Raw genomic sequence first — 20,125 nt, forward strand, 5'->3', positions numbered from 1 at the left:
TGCTCCGGGGCGGGACCTGGAACTCCCCGCCTTCTCCCAATAACCGCCTTTGCCCCAGCCCGATACCCTGGGGCACAGAGTGCCGGACTACCCCATTGGTTCCTACACACCAAGGCCTGCAGACTGTAGCCTGGCCATTGGGGGGCGTCAGGATCGCGTCCTCCAGCTGACGCGCGAGGTGAGACCCCGGAGACTGGCAAAGAGAGGGGCTCATGGGGTAGCGCCTGCATCTCCAGGTTTGCAGTAGCTAGCACCGACCAGGAACCTGGGTTTTTGAAGCACCAAGTCTTACAATCTTGGAATTCTAGAACGCTAAAATCTCCACGTTTCCCTGAATCTTAACATCCTCTCTTACGTGTCATAGAATCTTTAGAATCATAGAACCCTAACATCCAGAACCATGTAGCTTACCAAATCCCACATGCTGGGGAGAAATGAGATGTAAAAAAAAGGGGTAGAGAATAGCTGTGTGTGCTTTTTCTGTATGTGCCTCAGTTTTCTTATCTGTAAAATGGGATAACACGCATCCACTTAGTAAGTATTCCAGCATAACATGGGCTACTTGATGGCCTCTCAAACCTTGCCAAATGCTGGGGCAGCCAGGATTTGGTCTCAGGAGCTGAATTTCTAGGGAAGTGATGATGAGACACTTGTGATGAATAGTTGAGAAAATTCATGAGGGAAAGTCATAGGTGGAGAGCCACTCTGGGCCCAGGGGGCTTGATCTAGAAGAGCAAATGAAAGGTGGCATGGATAGGCATCGGAGCCCAAGCTATGCCCCAAATCTTTAAGTTGCCTTTACAGTGTCTGGGAAGGCCCTGCTGGTCTGGTGCCCGCAGACCTCACTAGCCTTGTCTTGTGTCACACCCTGCTCTCCCTCCATCTCTGAGTTTCAACCATATTGGCCTCTCAGTTCTTTAAATGTGCCAGACTCCTTTGCTTCTACAAGCCTTTCATGTGTTGTTCCCTGTCTCTGGAAGTCTCTTCCTTCACTCTTTGCCTTATAAATTCTTGAGACTTTAGGGCTCCAGTTAAATGTCACTTCCTCTGGAAGGCCAGGTTTGGAATCCCTCCCAGACTAGTTCATAACACCTGCTCTCATAGCAATTGTGACTAAATTGTAATTATGTGGATTTGTTTAGCATCAGTCTTCTTTGCCAGTCTGTAAATCATGCTTGTGCAGACACTTATATCCACAGCATCTAAGACAGCGCTTGGCCTATGATGGTTGTTCGATAAATCTTTGTGGAGTCAGTAATGAATGAAGGGGCCTTGTGGCTAAAAGGAGGATACTGGTAACTGGAGGGTGTGCTTTGCATCTAAATGTTCAAAGGGAGGCAGCTGCTAGGAGCTAAAAGACCATGGACTTGAAGCTGTACAGTTCCTAGTTTGAATCCTGGCTCTCCTTCTTAGGTGGATGTTGGAATCCTTCATTTTTCCATTTCAATTCGGTTGTAACAATCACCTTTCCTTTTACTGATGTGACCCTGACATGTACATTTATTCATTTATTGGACATCCATCTCCCCATCAGAATGTGAGCTCAGTGAGGTCAGAGACCTTGTCTGTCTTGTTCATTGCCGAATCCCCAGCATCAAGAGTACCTAGTAGATGCTCAGTGATGACTCGCTGAATGAAGGGATAAATGAGGCCATTGTTACCTGCAACACGTTGTGTTCAAGACTTTCCAGCACAGTAGTAGGGTCCACTCTCCATCCTCGTGCATGTTGCACTCACATGGTCTGGGTGTATTATGTGCCATTATCCTCACCATGGCTGGCACTTGTGGCCCAATAGCCAGTGTTCCTTGGCTGATGGCTGTTTATTTTATTTATTGTATTGTATTTTTTAAAAGTTTATTTTTGAGAGAGAGAGAGAGAGGGAGATAGAGTGTTAATGGGGGAGGGGCAGAGGGAGAGGGAGACACAGAATCTGAAGCAGGCTCCAGGCTTCGAGTGGTCAGCACAGAGCCCGACATGAAGCTAGAACCCATAAGCCACAAGATCATGACCTGAACCGAAGTCAGATGCTTAAATGACTGAACCACTCAGTTGCCCCTATTTTTTAAAGTTTATTTTATTTATTTTGAGAGAGAGAGAGAGAGAGAGAGAGAGAGAGAGAGAGAGAGAGGAAGTGAGCAGGAGACGGGCAGAGAGAGAGGGAGAGAGACAATCCCAAGCAGGTTCCTCAATGCAGCATGGGGCTCCATCTCACGAGTAGTGAGGTCATGACCTGAGTCAAAATCAAGAGTCGGATGCTTAACTGACTGAGCCACCTGACTTATGGCTGTTTATTATTGTTCTTCTTCACTGGTCTTTATCTTTTCAGAATATCCAACTCATTTTAAAAAAATGTTTATTTTGAGAGTACGTGCATGGGAGAGAGTGGGGGAGGGGCAGATAGAGGGAGAGAGAGAATCCCAAACAGGCACCATGCTCAATGAGGAGCCCTATTTGGGGCTTGATCTCAGGACTGTGAGATCATGACCTGAGTTGAAATCAAGAGTCAGAGTTGGAGGCTTGACCGACTGAGTTACCTAGGCGCCCCTCCAACTCATTTTGTACACTGTGGCCCAAAGGCTACATCTTCCCAGCCTACACACTGATCTTACCCCTCTTGCTCAGAACTCTGTGACTCCCTAGTGTCCTCAGAATCAAGTCCAGGCTCCTCAGCTTGGCCTTCAAGGCCCTTGCTAACCGCCTCAGCTGCATCTTCTATCTTTTTGGCCTCTGGACTTCTCTCCACATGCAGCACCTGTTCTCTGCTTGGCCTCTTTTCTCATCTGATCTGCTTGATGAGTTCCTGCTTGTCCCAACATTCATCAGTAGTCACTTTTTCAAAGAAATAACAAAATTTTGAGAACCGCTTTAGGTTGTGATCATACGTTATTTCTAATCCTGACAACAATCCCCTTGGGACAGGGGCTAGTAGCTCCATTTTACAGGTGAGAAGACTGAGGCTCAGAGAGGTTGAAGGACTTGCCCAAAGTCATATAGCTGAGGGGATCATATAGCTTGTCTGTCTAGCTTCTGAATTTGTCCTCTGTCTACTCTTCCCTGTTGATTTTTCTATCATCTCTGCACAAAACTAATTATTCCTTTACGTATCTGCAGGATGCCTTTATGGTGCCTTTATCATACAGTGTGTTCACTCTGTTTTCCCACCAGAGTGAGAGCTCCTTGAGGACCCTCTGTGGTCCCTGGCACCTACCACAGGGCTTGGCATAGTTCTAACCATTATAAGCTTTTATAGAATGACAAAAGAATTCTGGAATCTAGAATCATAGAAACCTGCTCTTTTCACATTTGTTAGAATCTTTAATGCTTTGGATTTTTGAACAATGGAATTTTAAAAACGATTGCCTGATTCAACCCCTACATAGAGCAGGGATCCTCTTGACCACATGGCCATTTGACTGTATCTCTCTTTTTTTTTTTTAAAGAAAGCAGTTACTTTTTTTTTTTTTACGTTTATTTATTTTTGAGACAGAGAGAGACAGAGCATGAACAGGGGAGGAGCAGAGAGAGAGGGAGACACAGAATCTGAAACAGGCTCCAGGCTCTGAGCTGTCAGCACAGAGCCCGACGCTGGGCTCGAACTCATGGACCGTGAGATCATGACCTGAACCGAAGTTGGATGCTTAACCGACCAAGCCACCCAGGCGCCCCTGACTGTATCTCTTAAACCCCTGTTTGGATGGGATGGCCTTGGCTTTAAGTAAACTTAATGTAACATATTCCTTTTTTTTTTTTTTTTTTTTAGTGTTTATTTTATTTTTGAGAGAGAGAGAGTGCGCAGGTGAGCCCAGGGATGGGGAGGGGCAGATAGAGAGGGACACAGAGGATCCGAAGCAGGCTCTGCACTGACAGCAGAGAGAGCCCCATGCAGGGCTCGGACTCCTGAACCTTGAGATCATGACCTGAGCTGAAGTCAGACCTTAACTGACTGAGCCACCCACGTGCCCCCTCCATGTAACATATTTCAATGGAAACTGTGGGGCTGCAGGAAATTGCTTCTGGGGGAGTATGAGTTGTGACTAGGAGTAGAGGGTGGGCTTCTCACAAGTGGCTTTTTTGGAGGTGATCAGATTGAGGATGTGTGTCATGGTGGTGTGACATTTTGTCCTTCCCTTGTTCCTACATGTGACTACCCAGGACCCTTTTGAGCCCAGCTTGTTCCTGGTGTCCAACCCCAGTCATGTTTTTGCTTACACACACATTCTGCCTGGGACACAGAAGATCCAGGCTGTGATTTTCACCCAACGTCTCTTCAGAGCAAGTGTTAGCCTTTTGGTGTGATGTCATAGGGAAGGAGAGGAGGGGCTGGAAAAACAGCTATTCCTCTCCTAGAACTGGAAGTCTCGCTCCTTCCAGTGGTTTCAGGCTGGAGCTCAGTGAGAATAAGGACACTTTTTGGCAGGTGGATGTGAACTCAGAAAGGAACAAAGTTTTTGGAGAATCTATTTTACTCTAAGATGTATTAAGCATCTACTAGATGCACAACCACATGGTAAGTGCTGGTGGGAGGCAGTAATAATTGTAATAACAACTTCCATTCTTTGGAATTTACTATGTTCTAGGCACTGTGCTAAGCACTTAACATACATGATCTCATTTAAACCTCCAAACAGCCCTGTGAGCTGTGTGTATTTACCTGCTTTGCAGAGGAGAAAACTGAATTTTTCAGAGTAGTCACTTTTTCCAAGAAATAATAAAATTTAAGAAATTAATTTTTTAATTTAGAAATTTTAATTAAGAAATTAATTAAAATTTAAGAATTAAGAAATAATAAAATTACTCTGGAAGCTGACAGTGGTAGTAAACAAGGAAACACAGATTGAACCATCTGACCCATAGTCCCAAATTCCAACCACCTAAAAGTCCTAAAAGTCTCACTCCCCTCAAAAATTGATAAATGGCTTGGAGAGATTATGTATATGGAAATTTATTCCTCCTTTGGACTGTTAATAATGATATTAACTTCCTCCTTTTTGCAGGAAGCTCTAGAACTAGTACATTCAGAAGATTGTGGAATAGTGGGAAAAGCAGGAAATGAGTGGTGTCAGACCCACTCAGATTCAATTCCCAGATCCTCTCTTAGCTGTGTGACTTAGGGAGGTCACAGCCCGTCTCTGAGGTCTGCGATCTGTAACATTAATGCATTCACCTCATCAGCCCATAGGGAATCAGGACCCTGAGAAGGGCAATGACTTGGCCAGGGTCCCCCACAGAGATAAAGGCAGAGCCCACTTGTCAGGGTGATTTCCATCTGGGGAGGTGAGGAATAGGTGAGGATTTCTCTGGGAAGCCATGATAATCTCTTCTCCCTCAATACCTCCTTTTCTGGGGGAAGTGCTCAAAGAGAGCTCTGAGCTTTGTTCTCTGGCAGGAAAGAACCTCCAGGTCTTACCTCAGGCCCACTCTTGCCCCCTGGACTAGAGCCAGAGCTATTGGTACTGGTAAGGTGCCTCCTGGGTGTGGTCCGCCCCCCCCCCCCCCCCCCAGCCCCAACAAAAGTGACCTTTGATTGCTGGAACCAGATTGCTTCTTCTGCAGCCAGAAGGACCATAGACTGCTAGAACATTATTAATCTTGTGCCTCATTGCTTCCTTGTAAAATAGGAACAATGCTGGGGTGTTACAAGGTTATAAATGAAGTTATGAGGTTATAAATGGATTAAGAATGGTAAAGCACTTGGAACAGGCTTGGCACATGGTAGGTGATTTTGTCATTTTTTTTTTAAATTTATTTTTTAAAATTTACATCCAAGTTAGTTAGCATATAGTACAACAATGATTTCAGGAGTGGATTCCTTACTGCCCCTTACCCATTTAGCCCACCCCCTTTCCCACAACCTCCCCAGTAACCCTTTGTTTGTTCTCCATATTTAAGAGTCTCTTATGTTTTGTCCCCTCCCTGTTTTTATATTATTTTTGCTTCCCTTCCCTTATATTCATCTGTTTTGTATCTTAAAGTCCTCACATGAGTGAAGTCATGATATTTGTCTTTCTCTGACTAATTTCGCTTAGCATAATAGCCTCCAGTTCCATCCATATAGTTGCAAATGGCGTGATTTTGTCATTGTTAAGGTTTCTGAGCCTCACTTCCCCCAGTCTCTGGAGTAGGGATGATGTTATTGGCCTTACAGGGTTGTAGGGAAGATTCATTGGAATACTTAGTAATAATAATTGTAATATCAATAGCCAATGTTTACTGAACATTTCCTATGGGCCTGACATCGTTCTGAGCGCTTTATATGAATTAGCTTGTTGAATCTTCATAACAATCCAAGAGTCTTAATAAAAATCCTTACATGATTCCCATTTTATAAATGAGAAAATCAGGTTAAATGACTTGCCCAAAGTCACATGAGGAAAGAGCAGAGTCAAGATTTGAGTCTGGTGGTGGCAGTCACTGCCTCCTAAGCCCCTGGGTGCCAGCATACTGTCCCTGGCGTTTTAATATAATATCTGGTTTAATCCTCATAACAACCCTACAGGGATGGTATTATTATCCTATGTATCCTTATATTGTGGCTGAAGGTGTTGGAGCCCAGAGAGGCAGGCGATCTTCCTGGGGACGCCCAGCATGAGTCTGTGATATCAGCATTCAGGACCTGCTTCTGCCCTGGCCCTGATTGGGGGATTTCTGCCTTCTTTCTGCATTTATCCAATACAAGGAGGTCTTACCTCTGATGGCATTTATGACTTCAGCCATTGGGAAGCTCCCCTTAGGGCAAGCTGAAATCTGTCCCCTCTGAGCTCTGGGCCCCAGGGACCTCACAGAGCTTCTTAGGGTTAGCCATACAAGTCCTTACTTCTTCCTCCTCTAGATATTGTTTGTTCCTGGCCCCTTCTTATCCTCCAAACTGCTGTAGACAATCAATGTCTACATTGTCAAATCTGGCCCATTTATGAAGAGGGATTGAGTTGACTGTCCTCCTTGTCCTGGGCACCAACTCCTATTGACCAAAACCTTTAGCCTCAGCCTGGCAGTGATGAAAACTCCAGGTGAGATCTATATTCAGTATGTTGACTTTTTATTTTTGAGAAAGAGACAGAGTGTGAATGGGGGAGGGGCAGAGAGAGAGGGAGACCCAGAATCTGAAGCAGTCTCCAGGCTCTGAGCTGTCAACACAGAGCCAGATGCAGGGCTTGAACTCACGAGCTGAGTGATCATGACCTGAGCCGGAGTTGAATACCTAACCAACTGAGCCATGCAGGGGCCTCTTGACTTTTGAGTGGAAGTAAAGTGGTTTGTGGTTTTAGAGACCAGCTCCAGATATGCTCTTGTTCCCCACCACCCCCCCCACCCCCCCACCGCCCCGACACACACCTCCTGTTTGGGGAAATCAAACTTCCCTGGGTTTCTCAGCATTCTCATAAAAAGCCCTGGTAGCTTCTTAAGACTTTTCAATACCTTGAGGGTAAAATCTGTAGTCATCTGTGTAGTCAATTGCTATGATCCAAAAGATAATAAAACTTCTCTTTCTGAGAGGCCTAAATGATTATAGCCTGTATAATGTTCCTAGGTTAAGCCTCTGAGGTGCCAGGAAGCCTGGGGTATCTTCCTAAGTGGGCCAGCATGTAACATGCAAGCACTTCAAGTATTCAAGAAAAAATGAGCCTCAGAGCTTGGAGACAAGTTCAAAGACTTGTCATATTTAAGGTTTACTTATGCTTTTGCGACTGCAATTCATTGTTTATCTGGACACTGCTTTGGGATTTAAGAAATTATTAAAAGGAATGGGAGTTTCAGTTCATAAATAAAACTTTTGTAGGGTGACAAATACAAGAATGCTCTGCTTAAATAACAGTTCTTTTTTCTCCCTAAATTCTGCATTTTCTTAGGATTTTGATCAAGCACATAAGCACAAATCTATAGTTAATCAACAAGGCTTAATAAGACAATCTTTAATATTCATCTATTATAAGATCATTGAGATTATAGAGCTGTGCTATCCCATTTGATAGCCACTATAAACATGTGGCTCTTGAGCACCTGAAATGAAGCTATTCTGAAATGAGATTTGCCCTACGTGTAATATACACACTTGATTTCAAAGACTTAGTATGAAAAAGAGAATGTAAAATATTTTGTTAATAATTAATTTTTTTAATGTTTATTTATTTTTTGAGAGAGTGTGAGCGGGGAAGGTGCAGAGAGAGAGGGGGGCACAGAATCTGAAGCAGTCTCCAGGCTCTGAGCTGTCAGCACAGAGCCCGACATGGGGCTCGAACCCATGAGCTGTGAGATCATGACCTGAGCTGAAGTCGGATGCTTAACCTACTGAGCCACCCAGGTACTCTTCGTTAATATATTTTTAAAAAATTTATTTATTTTTGAGAAAGAGAGAGAGAGAGAGTGTGACAGAGTAGGGGAGGGGCAGAGAGAGAATTCCAAGCAGGCTCCAAGCTGTTAGCACAGAGACGTGGGGCTTGAACTCATGAACCATGAGATCATGACCTGAGCTGAAATCAAGGGTCGGACGCTTAACTGATTGAGCCATCCAGGCACTCCAATAAATTTTTTTTAAAGTTAGCTCTATGCCCAATATAGGGCTTAAACTCACTACCCTGAAATCAAGAGTTGCATGGTCTATGTCAGTAGGATGCCCCACATTAATAATTTTCAAATTGGTTACATGTCAAATGATAGTATCTTGGATACATTAGGTTAAATAAAATATATTCTTGAAATTAAAAATAAGTAAATAAAAACAATCAAACAGGGGCGCCTGGGTGGCGCAGTCGGTTAAGCTTCCGACTTCAGCCAGGTCACGATCTCGCGGTCCGTGAGTTCGAGCCCCGCGTCAGGCTCTGGGCTGATGGCTCAGAGCCTGGAGCCTGTTTCCGATTCTGTGTCTCCCTCTCTCTCTGCCCCTCCCCCGTTCATGCTCTGTCTCTCTCTGTCCCAAAAATAAATAAACGTTGAAAAAAAAAATTAAAAAAAAAAAACAATCAAACAAAAGATGAGCTGAGATGGGCAGGGATCTACCTGGCTTCTGGGGAGACTTATTTACTTGGCAAAGAGTTGCAATAAAAAGATCTTCAAGGAGGGGAGGGGAACAGTTGATTTCTACTCCTTGAAAGGAATTCTTCCTTGTTGCTCACATATAAGGTGTCTGGCTACCCTCATGGGAAAATTGACCTGGCTCTCATCCCATCATCCTATGGCACAGTACATTTACTGTTTACTGGGAAATATTTAATAACTCTGTCTCTTATTAAAGAACACCTCATGTGCACATTTGGGATAAAATTAATAAAAATGAACATTAAAAACCCAAGAGGCAAAAAGAGAGTCCAAAGGGGAGAGTAAGACTGAAACATAAGCAGAAACTCAGATTAAGACAGAATGCCATTGAGGGAGAAATGAACAAATACAGGGAAAAGCTGAGAGAAAGTGACTGCGAGGCCAAAAGAAAAGGACCCAGTGAGCTTGTGTGTTTATTCATTCATTGAGTATTTATTGTGTACGTGCAGTGTGTACACACTTTATTCTAGGTTGGAGACAAGCAGTGTAAAAAATTTATATTCCAGTAGGAGGAATCAGACTTTCAAGAGCCAATAAGTAAAATGTTGCTTGTCAGATGGTAATAAATTTTATGGGGGAAAATAGAACAGGCAAGGGAAATGTGAGATTTAAAATCAAGGAGTTAGGAAAAGCCTCACTGAAAAGGTGACACCGGGTAATGATCTGAGGCAGAACAGGAAGGAAACCAGCTGTACAGGAGTTTGAAAGAGTGTTCCAGGCAGAGGAGACAGCAAGCCCAAAGGCCAAGGCTGGAGTGAGCAGGTGGGGAGGGGTGAGAGAAGAGTAACATAGGGCCTTGAAGGGCTCAGTGAGGACTTTGGTTTTCATTCTGAATGATACATAAACTGAGAATCGAAGGCTAAGCATGTAAAGGCCTGAAGCTCTCAGGGCAGAATCAACTTCTCGGCTGCAGGCCCTGGATTCAGTTCATTAATTCATTCAACTGTCCCTCTAACATTCATTTCCCAAGCACTTAGGGAAGCCGGCTTTGCCCCAGGGATTCTGCTGGGCACTGGAAAGACCAGCAGGGAAAAGCCTTTCTCCTCAAGTCTGGAGGAAGAAAAGCTTTCAGGGTGGGCTGAAGTCCTGTCCTCCTGCAGTGTGATCTTGGAGAGCCATAAACTTGGGGAGTAAGTGGGTGACAAACTGGGGAGGGACCACAGGCAGAGAAGGGGGAGGCTAGAGAGTGTGGAGGTGGGGGTGGAGGAGAAAGGAGAGACTCCTCCCAAACATGTTCCTGTTTTTTTTTTTTTTTTTTTTTTTTTTTTTTTTTTTTTTTTCTGTGGTATGACAGGCCCTGCCTCCCTGCTGGTTGTGATTTCTGGCTCCAGGCTGAGCCAGGGAAGGGACAGTGGGATGGGCCAGGACAGGTGGCCTTGACATGTGATGCTTGTCCCCTGACCACTCAGTCCTCACTTTTAGAACGGTTTCCAGAAGTGATGGGAAGGGGTGGGCAGGGCAGCTAAATATAGTCCTGGGGCCAGGGCTCAGTCTGGGAGGGTCTGTCCATTATTCACTGTGTGCCTTCCCGGTGGTGTCCACTGTTAGCTGCCCCTGTGAGTTCCCGTCCTTGCTCTGAGTTTGCGGCTTGCCCCTTGCTTGTCTTCAGACACAGCTTTGACTCCCTGTAAGGTTAGGCCTGACCTTGACGGGGCCTCCTGGGAGTCTCTTTTTGCCCAAGATCTCCATCCAGACCTGTGAGTCCTATGGGTCCTCGGGAGGCCTGGAGATGTGGGGGAGGGGAGGGCTGGGGATCCTGGAGAGGTGAGTGAAAGAATGGTAGGGCCTGGGGGCTCTGGGGAATTTGGGGCTGGGGCTGGGGCTGAGGCCTGGAGTTAAGACAGGGAAGGACAGTGGGTAAGACTGCAACCGGAACTCGGGTTTAGGACCTGGGATTGAGACAAGGTCCCTCTTAGAAGCAATTTTGGGGGCTGAAGCTGAGAAATGCAGCCGAGGCTGCTTTGGGGATTGAAACTGAGTCCCTCTTCCCCCTTGCCCAGAACTAGAGTCCTTTTGTGTATGAGATGTGGGGTCTTTATAGGCTGGGGATCCCCCCTGTCTGGGTCTGGGGCCGGGCCTAGCTCGCGGCTCCGCGGAGCCTCCCTGATTGACCCCTCCTCTCCTCAGGTCCGTCATGTCGGCCGCGCCCGGTCTCCTGCACCAGGAGCTGTCCTGCCCGCTGTGCCTGCAGCTGTTTGACGCGCCTGTGACGGCCGAGTGTGGCCACAGCTTCTGCCGAGCCTGCCTGAGCCGCGTGGCGGGGGAGCCGGCGGCGGACGGCACTGTGCCCTGCCCGTGCTGCCAGGCACTCACGCGGCCACAGGCGCTCAGCACCAACCTGCAGCTGGCGCGCCTGGTGGAGGGGCTGGCGCAGGTGCCGCAGGGCCACTGCGAGGAGCACCTAGACCCGCTCAGCATCTACTGCGAGCAGGACCGCGCGCTCGTGTGCGGCGTGTGCGCCTCGCTCGGTTCGCACCGCGGCCACCGCCTGCTCCCCGCCGCCGAAGCCCATGCGCGCCTCAAGGTGCGGGGCTCGGGAGGCCTCAGGCGGCAGTGGGGGGCGGTGGCGGGGACCGGGGTGGGACGAGGTTGTTGGCTGGAGCGGAGTTTGGCCGATCTGGAGGTCACTGCATGGACCTGGATTCTGAGCTTCAGGGCCCAGGGCGCCTGGAGTTTCGGGGGACGCGGGCGGGGCGAGGCCGCTCGGGAATGCGGGCTGAGGAGCTGAAGGCGGAGCCTGCCGGGGCCGAGCCAGGAGCCTGGAGGAGGCGCTCAGGGGCTGCGGCCCAAACGTAGATTTTCCGGGCTTAGCTACTGGAGCGCGCCCAGAGACGCGGGGGCCACCGCCACCAAGCCGAGTTGGGTGGAGGCCCGGGAGGAAATGACTAGATGGGCGGGGCTTGGGGCCAGGTCAGGCGGCTGGGGGCCTCCGGCTGAGGCGGCTAGGCTGCTTCGCCCACGTTCTCCTCGGAGCTGCAAAACTTGTGCGGGCCTAAGGGTCACAATATCTGGCGGGGAGGGCAACGCAGGTCTGTGCGCAGGCCCCCTTTGGCACCGAGACCCCAAACCAGGTTGTTTTTCTAGATGGAGCTGGAAGTCTAGAACGCTTCCAGAGCCCACACACAGTTGTGGGCACCCCAAGGTTTGCAATTGCCACGGGTGCCCAGAAAAGACACCCAGACATTAGCAAACAGAGACGCAGGCTCACGCTGGTTCGTCCATGTCAGACGTGTGCCACATCTGAGGGCATGTAGCTGAGGGAGAGTATGTGTCTACACAGGCCCCTCAAGGTGTCATGAAGCATTTGTTGGGCTGTGGAAGAATAAAGGACAGCTGTGGGGAGCTGGAAGAGGCGGGTTCTGGAGGCAGGCAGCGGTCCTTCCTCCCCCGCAGTGAAGCTGCCATTGTCTTCTCCTGAATGAGGAGTTGGGTGGGATTCTGCGGATTATCTTTGCCCACAAACATCAGCATTGCACTGCAGCGATTCTGCTTGGTCCCCAGACGACGACGACTTCCTCCTCCTCCTCCTCCTCCTCCTCTTCTTCTTCTTCTTCTTCTTCTTCTTCTTCTTCTTCTTCTTCCTTCTCCTCCTCCTCCTCTTCCTCCTCCTCCTCCTCCTCCTTCTATGTTTATTTTTCAGACAGAGAGAGAGAGAGAAGGTGGGGGTGGGGGTGGGCACAGTATCCGAAGCTGGCGGGCTCTGTGCTGACAGTAGAGTGCCTCGTGCAGGGCTCAACCCATAAACCTGAGATCATAAGCTGAGCAGAAGTCTAACGCTTAACTGACTGAGCCACTCATGCACCCCAGGCCCCCAGACTTCTAAAAAGGGTAGACCACCTCCTCAGGCTGATATTCGAGGCTTCCAGACTCCTCCAGGGAACCAGCCTCACCATTCCTCCAGCTCCTGCCTTGCCCAGTTCTGTTCAGTGCTGACTGGTGGTCCCCTAGATCAGTGCAGGAACTTCCTCTTCCCAGGAGCCTTCCTAATCCAGGCTCACCTTTGCTGTTAACCCCAGAACTCCCAATCTGGTCGAGAGAGAGAGAGAGAGAGGGAGAGAGAGATCTGCAAAGAGAGAATAGAGAGAGAGAGGGAGAGAGAGAGAGATCTGCAAAGAGAGAATAGAGTCTGCAAAATGGAACAGAGCACCAGGTGACCCAGGAGCCTCGAAAGGGCAGGTGGGGCAGGATACATTCCTGTCAGGGTATGCCCTGGCCGCGTGGAGGGGCTGGCAGGAATTCTGAAGAAGGGACGCCAGGAAGAAGTCTGAAGGAGGAGGGAGACAGGAAGGCTGGGGCGTGGCTGAATGCCTGGGTCCCTGGTGATGAAGAGGGACTGGGTCCATAGACCATGTGTCCTCAGGACTCAAGAGTGGTTGAATGGGATCTGCCGGGACTCACGCCATCCCCTGAAACCTTGCGGTCTCTTCTTGCATACCGATGTCGCGCAGCAGGACTGCCTTGAGCTCATAGTCCTCGCGGCAGAGGGTGTCCAGCTTGTAGGTGAGATCACAGCACGTCGAGGCCCAGCAGCCCAGCGACCCGGGCGGGATGTTCTGAAAGCCTTCCGGGAGCGGCTCCTCCCCTCGCTTCAGTTTGAACTTCTTGAGCACATTGGGAGTCAGGGGTTCTGGTCGCACTTCTGCCTCATGGCTTAGCCCTGCCGCCTCTGAACCTCTGACGGCTCCATGCTGAGAGCCACCAGGCCCTCTCTGTCCTGTGCAGGCGGGGCCATTGCCCAGGAGGGCGTCCCAGGAAGGAGACGGACCTGGCGCCTGGCCAGGTGACCATGGTCTCCATGGTCCAATCCTGGGGCTACCGCCAGCCGTGGACTCACGCGCAGATAGAGCCTAGAAAGTCTCTCAGTTTCCCTTAGGGGGAGTTGGGAGAAGGCCGCCAATTTGTCATAACCACAGGTGAGGTGAGGGTGACTGCTCACATTCTGCAAAAGAGGAAACTGAGGCTGGAAGCCATGGAAGCAGGACTGGAGCCTCAGATTCTCCTTGTGGAGAAGAATGACTTTGGCTGGAGCTATTAGGAGTTTCCCTACACTTGCGTTTCAGCACTCACCAACTGACAGACCTACAGATGTGTTTAATTGGCTGATACAGCAGACTTTTTTTTTTTTTTGTAACATTTATCCCCCAAGGTGGGGCTGGACTTCACGACCCTGGAGATCCAAGAGTCTCATGATTTATTGACTGAGACAGCCAGGTGCCCCAACGCAGCAGACATTTTTATTAAATTGCCACAGCCCTCAGGTGTGCAGGAAGGCCGATTGGGGTGTTTTGCTAATGTTCTGCTTTTAAGGATAGGGTAAAGCCCAGGGAGAGGTGGAGGCCGTATTTCTTCTTCATACAACCTACACTCACCCTGTGAAGCCTGCTGTGTGCCACCACTGTACCCCTGTTTGGTGGAGGACCCCACATTTGTGTTTGCACTCTCACAAAGACCTGTGCTAGGGGTGCTGACTGCTGAGGGGGTGGGATCAGGGAAGGCAAGGCCATGGGGAACTTCCTTAAATACACAATGGGAGGGTAAGCATTCTAGACACTGGCAAGATCTGCACATGAGTTTGGGGAATGGTAAGATGTCAGCCTGGCTGGAGGAGGAGCTGGCATTGAGGCTGAGCCAGAGATGGCAGGTTTAGGGTGGGAGGTGAGGGTTTGGTTGGGGGGGGGCGACAGCAGCATCACTTCTTTATGCCTCATCCCCCCCAGACGCAGCTGCCACAGCAGAAGATGCAGTTGCAGGAGGCGTGTATGCGCAAGGAGAAGAGTGTGGCTGTGCTGGAACATCAGCTGTTGGAGGTGGAGGTGAGGGGCTCAGCATGGCAGACCCTGGGGACTGGGCATCCAGGCTGGGGGTCCCAGCCAAGGGATTTTGCCTGTCTGCTCCCACAGGAGACGGTGCGTCAGTTCCGGGGGGCTGTCGGGGAGCAGCTGGGCAAGATGCGGGTGTTCCTGGCTGCACTGGAGGGCTCCTTGGACCGTGAGGCAGAGCGCGTGCGGGGTGAGGCAGGGGTTGCCTTGCGGCGGGAGCTGGGGAGCCTGAACTCCTACCTGGAGCAGTTACGGCAGATGGAGAAGGTGCTGGAGGAGGTGGCGGACAAGCCACAGACTGAGTTCCTCATGGTGAGCACTGGATGACCTTCCCTTTCTGCCTCTCAACCAGAGTTCAGGACCCCGAGAGGGACAGGGACAGAGTCAGGGTCATGCATCAAGGAGGGGTGGTCCCCAGGACTGCTGTTATGGTTGTTTAGGCTAGACGCTGCACAGACACTGAATCTTAGTGGGCACCATTCCTGTCATAGACATTGGAGGTTTGTGTATTTATTTGGATAATCTTCTACCAGGTGGAATCGGTTTCTTCTTTTTTAAATTTTTTAATGTTTATTTATTTTTGAGAGAGACAGAGAGAGAGAGAGAGAGAGAGAGAGAGAGAAGAGGCACAGAAAGAGAGGGAGACACAGAATCTGAAGCAGGCTCCAGGCTCTGAGCTGTCAGCACAGAGCCCGATGCGGGGCTTGAACTCACAGACTGCGAGATCATGACCTGAGCCGAAGTTGGTCGCCTAACCAACTGAGCCACTCAGGCGCCCGGGAATTGGTTTCTTGAAGAAGGCGGGGTACATTTTTTTAATTCACACAGAGGTAAAGGGCTAGGGTTGGCTTCGAATTCTGGGTTTCTTTGGGCTTTTCTGAGTCTTCCTGACACCACACTCAGCATTCCTGCTGGTCCACCCATTCTCATAAGTCTCCAGTGTCTCCCCTGCCTGCTTCACCTCCGTTCTCTTTTTCTCTCTTTCTAGAAATACTGCCTGGTGACCAGCAGGTGAGACCAACTTGTCTCTTCCCCTTTTCCCAAATTGCCCTAGTCTTCAGGGACACTGGCCGGCCAACCCTCTAACCACAGGAAGCTCACACACCCCCATTCTGTCCACCTTGATCTCCCTGCATTTGCGTTGAGCACAGAAAGGAACCTGACCTGGTCCTTCTCCTCAGGCACCTCCCAGACTGGCACTGGGGACAGATGTGGGCAGGGACACAGCTTAGTGCTGTGTGGCAGGAAAGGGGTGGCCGGGGAAGGCTTCCCAGTAGAGTGCACATTTGGTGGGCCACTGGAGGAATGACAAGGAGAGGTGAAGAGCTGGGGGAAGAGGTGCTACAGGCAGAGGGAACAGCAGGTGCCAAGACTGGTAAGAGGGAGAGAAGACAAAGTCGGTGTGGTAGATGGGAGCAGACTAAAGGGCTGAGGAGTGTGGACCTTATCCCAACAAAAGGTTCTTCTTAAAAAAAAATTACGGTATAATATGCATGATATAAAATTTTCCATTTTAACTATTTTTTCTTTTTAGTGTACATTTTAATTTTAGCGGCATTAAGTATGTTGCCACCACCTCTCTCCAGAACATTTTTGTCTTTCCAAACTGAAACTCTGACAGAGTGTTAGGGCAGGGTATGATGCAGGAGAGATCCTGGGACTCCACACCATGGCCCCTGTCCTCCTCTCTTTGGGATAACATCTCTTGGCCCCCCCCACCCCCACCCCATGCCTCCTCCAGGAAGTCCCCCCACAGACACCTCCCCCCACCTTTCCCTCCCCGCTCCAGGCTACAGAAGATCCTGGCGGAATCACCACCACCTGCCCGGCTGGACATCCAGCTTCCTGTCATCTCAGACGACTTCAAATTCCAGGTGTGGAGGAAGATGTTCCGGGCTCTGATGCCAGGTACTGGGAGGTGCTATCTCCGGGTTTCTGTTTGTAACTGTGTGGTTGAGGGGAGGCTCCAGCTACACACAGAGAAGCCTCAGTCCCAACTTGGGGAAGTCATCAAAGAAGGTACCCATTGCCCCGTTACTTCTGGGGTTTCCCCTGAACCCTCGTAACATGTGCTCAGAGAAGGAACTTTGAGGGCATGGGGTTTACGGGTGGGTGACTGACATGGGGAGGACTCTGCCTACTAAAAAGATGCTGCTGCTGGCAAGGAGGGGAGGCTAGGGCTGGGGGTTGAGCCTTGGTGATCCCTGGTCAGTTCCTGCCCCTTCTGGACAGTGGAGATGATAATCCCTGCTAGTTGGAGGCTGAGGATCTGCATTGCTGGCACCCTGGGGGACTGGCCAGGGCCAGACACTGACTCTGGTGGCCTGTGGCTGGGGAGGCTCAAGGGCTCTCTGCTTCCTTTCCGTGAGAGCCAGATTGCTGTGAGGTGCCATAGATTGTAGAACTCCAGGACTCATATACATGGCTGGCTCAGCCCTAACTGCCTTGAGGGGAAGTGGGAATGGAGGCAGGTTCTGTTTTATCCAAGGCAAGACTAAGGCCCAGAGACTGGCTCAAGACTGACTGAAGTCACACAGCTGGGTGAGGTGGGGACTGACCTAGGACCAGGCTTCCTGACTCTCTCCTGCTTTGTGACCTGGGCCTCAGATACTGACTTAAATGCCTTGCATCCACATACTGACTTAAATGCCTTCCTACTGTGGAGGAAGTCAGTTATGGCTTTGTTTTTCAGCTGAGCAGACTGAAACTCAGAGAGGTACAGTCTTTGGCCCAGGCCAGAAGCAGAGAGGAAGGGGCTCACTAACCAAAGATATTGGGGGGATTAGAGCAGACAGGCCCCTAAATTGGTTGGGAGAAGCTCACAGGAGGCAAACATGTAAGGGTCTGACCACTCTTCCCCTGGCAGCTATGAAGGAACTGACCTTTGACCCAAGCACGGCCCACCCGAGCTTGGTGGTGTCTCCCTCTGGCCGCCGCGTGGAGTGCTTGGACCAGAAGGCGCCCCCGGCCGGAGAGGACCCGTGCCAGTTCGACAAGGCCGTGGCGGTGGTGGCACACCAGCTGCTGTCTGATGGCGAGCACTACTGGGAGGTGGAAGTGGGCGATAAGCCACGCTGGGCACTAGGCGTGATCTTGGCCCAGGCCAGCCGCCGAGGCCGGCTGCACGCTGTGCCCTCGCAGGGCCTCTGGCTGCTGGGGCTACGCGAAGGCAAGATCCTGGAGGCGCATGTTGAAGCCAAGGAACCGCGCGCGCTGCGCACCCCGGAGAGGCGGCCGTTGCGCATTGGGATCTACCTGAGCTTTGGCGATGGCATCCTCTCCTTTTATGATGCCAGCAACGCTGATGCCCTCGAGCAGCTCTTTGCTTTCCACGAGCGCCTGCCCGGCCCTGTGTACCCCTTCTTTGACGTGTGCTGGCACGACAAGGGCAAAAATGCTCAGCCGCTGCTGCTTGTGGGGCCTGATGGTGAGGAGGCCTGAGCTGCCTGCCGGACTGGGGAGGGGTGCAAGGTCCTGCAGGCCTGGAAGGAGATGGGTGGGCAGGGGACAGGTTGCGAGGGCTGAAGGCAGGGCCAAGGGGGTTGGGGACTGGGAACTCGGGACTCCAAAATTTCTGAGAAGTTAAGGGTTTCAGGGGCTGGGTGGCTGTGGGGAAGGAAGATCTAAAGTCAGGTCAGTGAGGAAATTCCAGTTTGGGAACCAGGAAGCCCAAGGATTCCAGGAAGAAATTGAAGTTCAGGGGAGGAGTGAAAAGGGCAGGAATATGGGGGAAGGGGGACTGAAGAACTCTGTAGAGCAAGGAGCCCCTCGCATTCCCCTCACATTCCCCTCCTTCTTGGTGGCCTTGGGGCAGGGGTTCCAGATTCACCATACAGAAAGATCTTTCACTTAGTGGTTCTCCAACTTGGCCAGGCATCAAAACCACATTTTCAAAGCATGTAACAGTGACTTGTTAAAGCAGAGTGTTGAGTTTCTGGTTCACTAGGTCTGGGGGCAGACCAAAATTTAGTTTTTGTAACGAGTTCCTAGGGTGATGCTCTTGCTGCAGGTTACAAGTGGGGTCACCTGGAGAACTGCTGACTTAAGACACTGGTCTCTTCAATCAGCTTCCGTTATACGGAGTCAGTTATCGATAACTATTAGCTCTCAGGCATAGGAAAACCACAATATATTCCTCTGGAGATCAACAGCCATTTGAAAACTGCCAGAGCCCATGCGAGTGAATAAACTGATCCCCAACTATTTCTCTCTGACTCTGGAATATATTTACTGAGTGTCTTGGACGTTGAAGAAATACCCCAAGTTGCCAACCAAGAGGAAAAGCCTGATGTTAACTCCAGCCTGGGCCCTGCTGCTTGTGGAGAATAGAAAGCTATTCCCCTATCCCTCCACCCATTGGCCCCTCACTGCTTACTTCCTGGTTCACACATTCTTTGGTTTTAGCTCAAAGGCCCATTTCTTGGACTCTGGAGTAACCACTGACGCCCAGAGAGTCCCTCTTACTTGGAGAGGCCTTGGGGGACTCAGGCAGGTGGGATTAGAGGCTACTGCCCCTCCTGTCATGAGAGAAGTTGATGGTGTGGGGCCATTTGCTCTCCCAGGTCAGGGATGCTGCTGCTGATGTGTGAAAGGGCCTGGGGAGTCCTGGAACCTGGTGCCAATATGGGAATTTTCTTGGGGGTTAGAGAGAAAAGAAAGTGGGTAGGATAAGGGAGGCCTCAAGGTCTGGCTGTGTCTCCCAGAGGAATAGGTCTGGGGAGAAAGGATTAATTTGAGAAGTTGTTTCATGATAGAAAGTAAAATAAAAGGGTTAGTTGGTTGTCAAATCCAGTGGCATTAATAGAGATGATTATATTCAGACTCTTTCCCCATTAAATCTGTGTGAAAGACAGATGACCTATCGCCAGGCCTAGTAACCTCCTTATTGTCCACCTGGCTTTCATTCTTGACCCATTTAATATTTCTTTAATTTTTTTAACGTTTATTTATTTTTGAGACAGAGAGAGACAGAGCATGAACGGGGGAGGGTCAGAGAGAGACACACACAGAATCCGAAGCAGGCTTCAGGCTCTGAGCTGTCAGCACAGAGCCTGACACGGGGCTCGAACTCACGGACCACGAGATCATGACCTGAGCCGAAGTCGGACGCCCAACTGACTGAGTCACCCAGGCGCCCCGACCCATTTAATCTTTCTAAAAACACAAATGTTGTCCTATGATCCAGTTGCTCAAAACTTTCAAAAACTCCTTGCTGCCTGCAAGAAAAAGCCCTAGATATTTGGCCCTGCATCTGAGATACCCTGCTATTCT

General features: G+C 49.9%; 1 protein-coding gene across 3 annotated transcripts; it reads left to right on the top strand.

Moving 5' to 3' along the window:
- The first annotated feature begins 98 nt into the window (after positions 1-98).
- TRIM72 (tripartite motif containing 72) lies at positions 99-19,059 on the top strand. 3 transcript variants are annotated; one of them, XM_030300709.1, is made up of 7 exons: positions 99-178; positions 11,163-11,559; positions 14,753-14,848; positions 14,936-15,166; positions 15,843-15,865; positions 16,644-16,762; positions 17,721-19,059. In XM_030300709.1, exons 2-7 carry the CDS (start codon positions 11,170-11,172, stop codon positions 18,293-18,295), a joined length of 1,434 nt encoding a protein of 477 aa, XP_030156569.1. In that variant the 5' UTR covers positions 99-178; positions 11,163-11,169; the 3' UTR covers positions 18,296-19,059. The 3 variants fall into 3 exon arrangements, with proteins under 3 accessions (XP_030156569.1, XP_030156570.1, XP_030156568.1); XM_030300710.1 differs by lacking the exon at positions 99-178 and adding an exon at positions 8,263-8,301; XM_030300708.1 differs by lacking the exon at positions 99-178 and adding an exon at positions 10,342-10,732.
- Positions 19,060-20,125: the final 1,066 nt, after the last annotated feature.

This window comes from Lynx canadensis, chromosome E3, assembly GCF_007474595.2.
Source record: "Lynx canadensis isolate LIC74 chromosome E3, mLynCan4.pri.v2, whole genome shotgun sequence".
Classification (NCBI taxonomy): Eukaryota; Metazoa; Chordata; class Mammalia; order Carnivora; family Felidae; genus Lynx; species Lynx canadensis.

What these genes read in the sequence shown, in the direction of transcription:
- TRIM72 (XM_030300709.1), top strand. Translation starts at nt 11,170, where the DNA reads ATGTCGGCCGCGCCCGGTCTCCTGCACCAGGAGCTGTCCTGCCCGCTG. An exon ending in AAGCCCATGCGCGCCTCAAG is followed by an intron (nt 11,560 to 14,752) that starts GTGCGGGGCTCG and finishes CATCCCCCCCAG; the next exon opens with ACGCAGCTGCCACAGCAGAA. An exon ending in ATCAGCTGTTGGAGGTGGAG is followed by an intron (nt 14,849 to 14,935) that starts GTGAGGGGCTCA and finishes CTGCTCCCACAG; the next exon opens with GAGACGGTGCGTCAGTTCCG.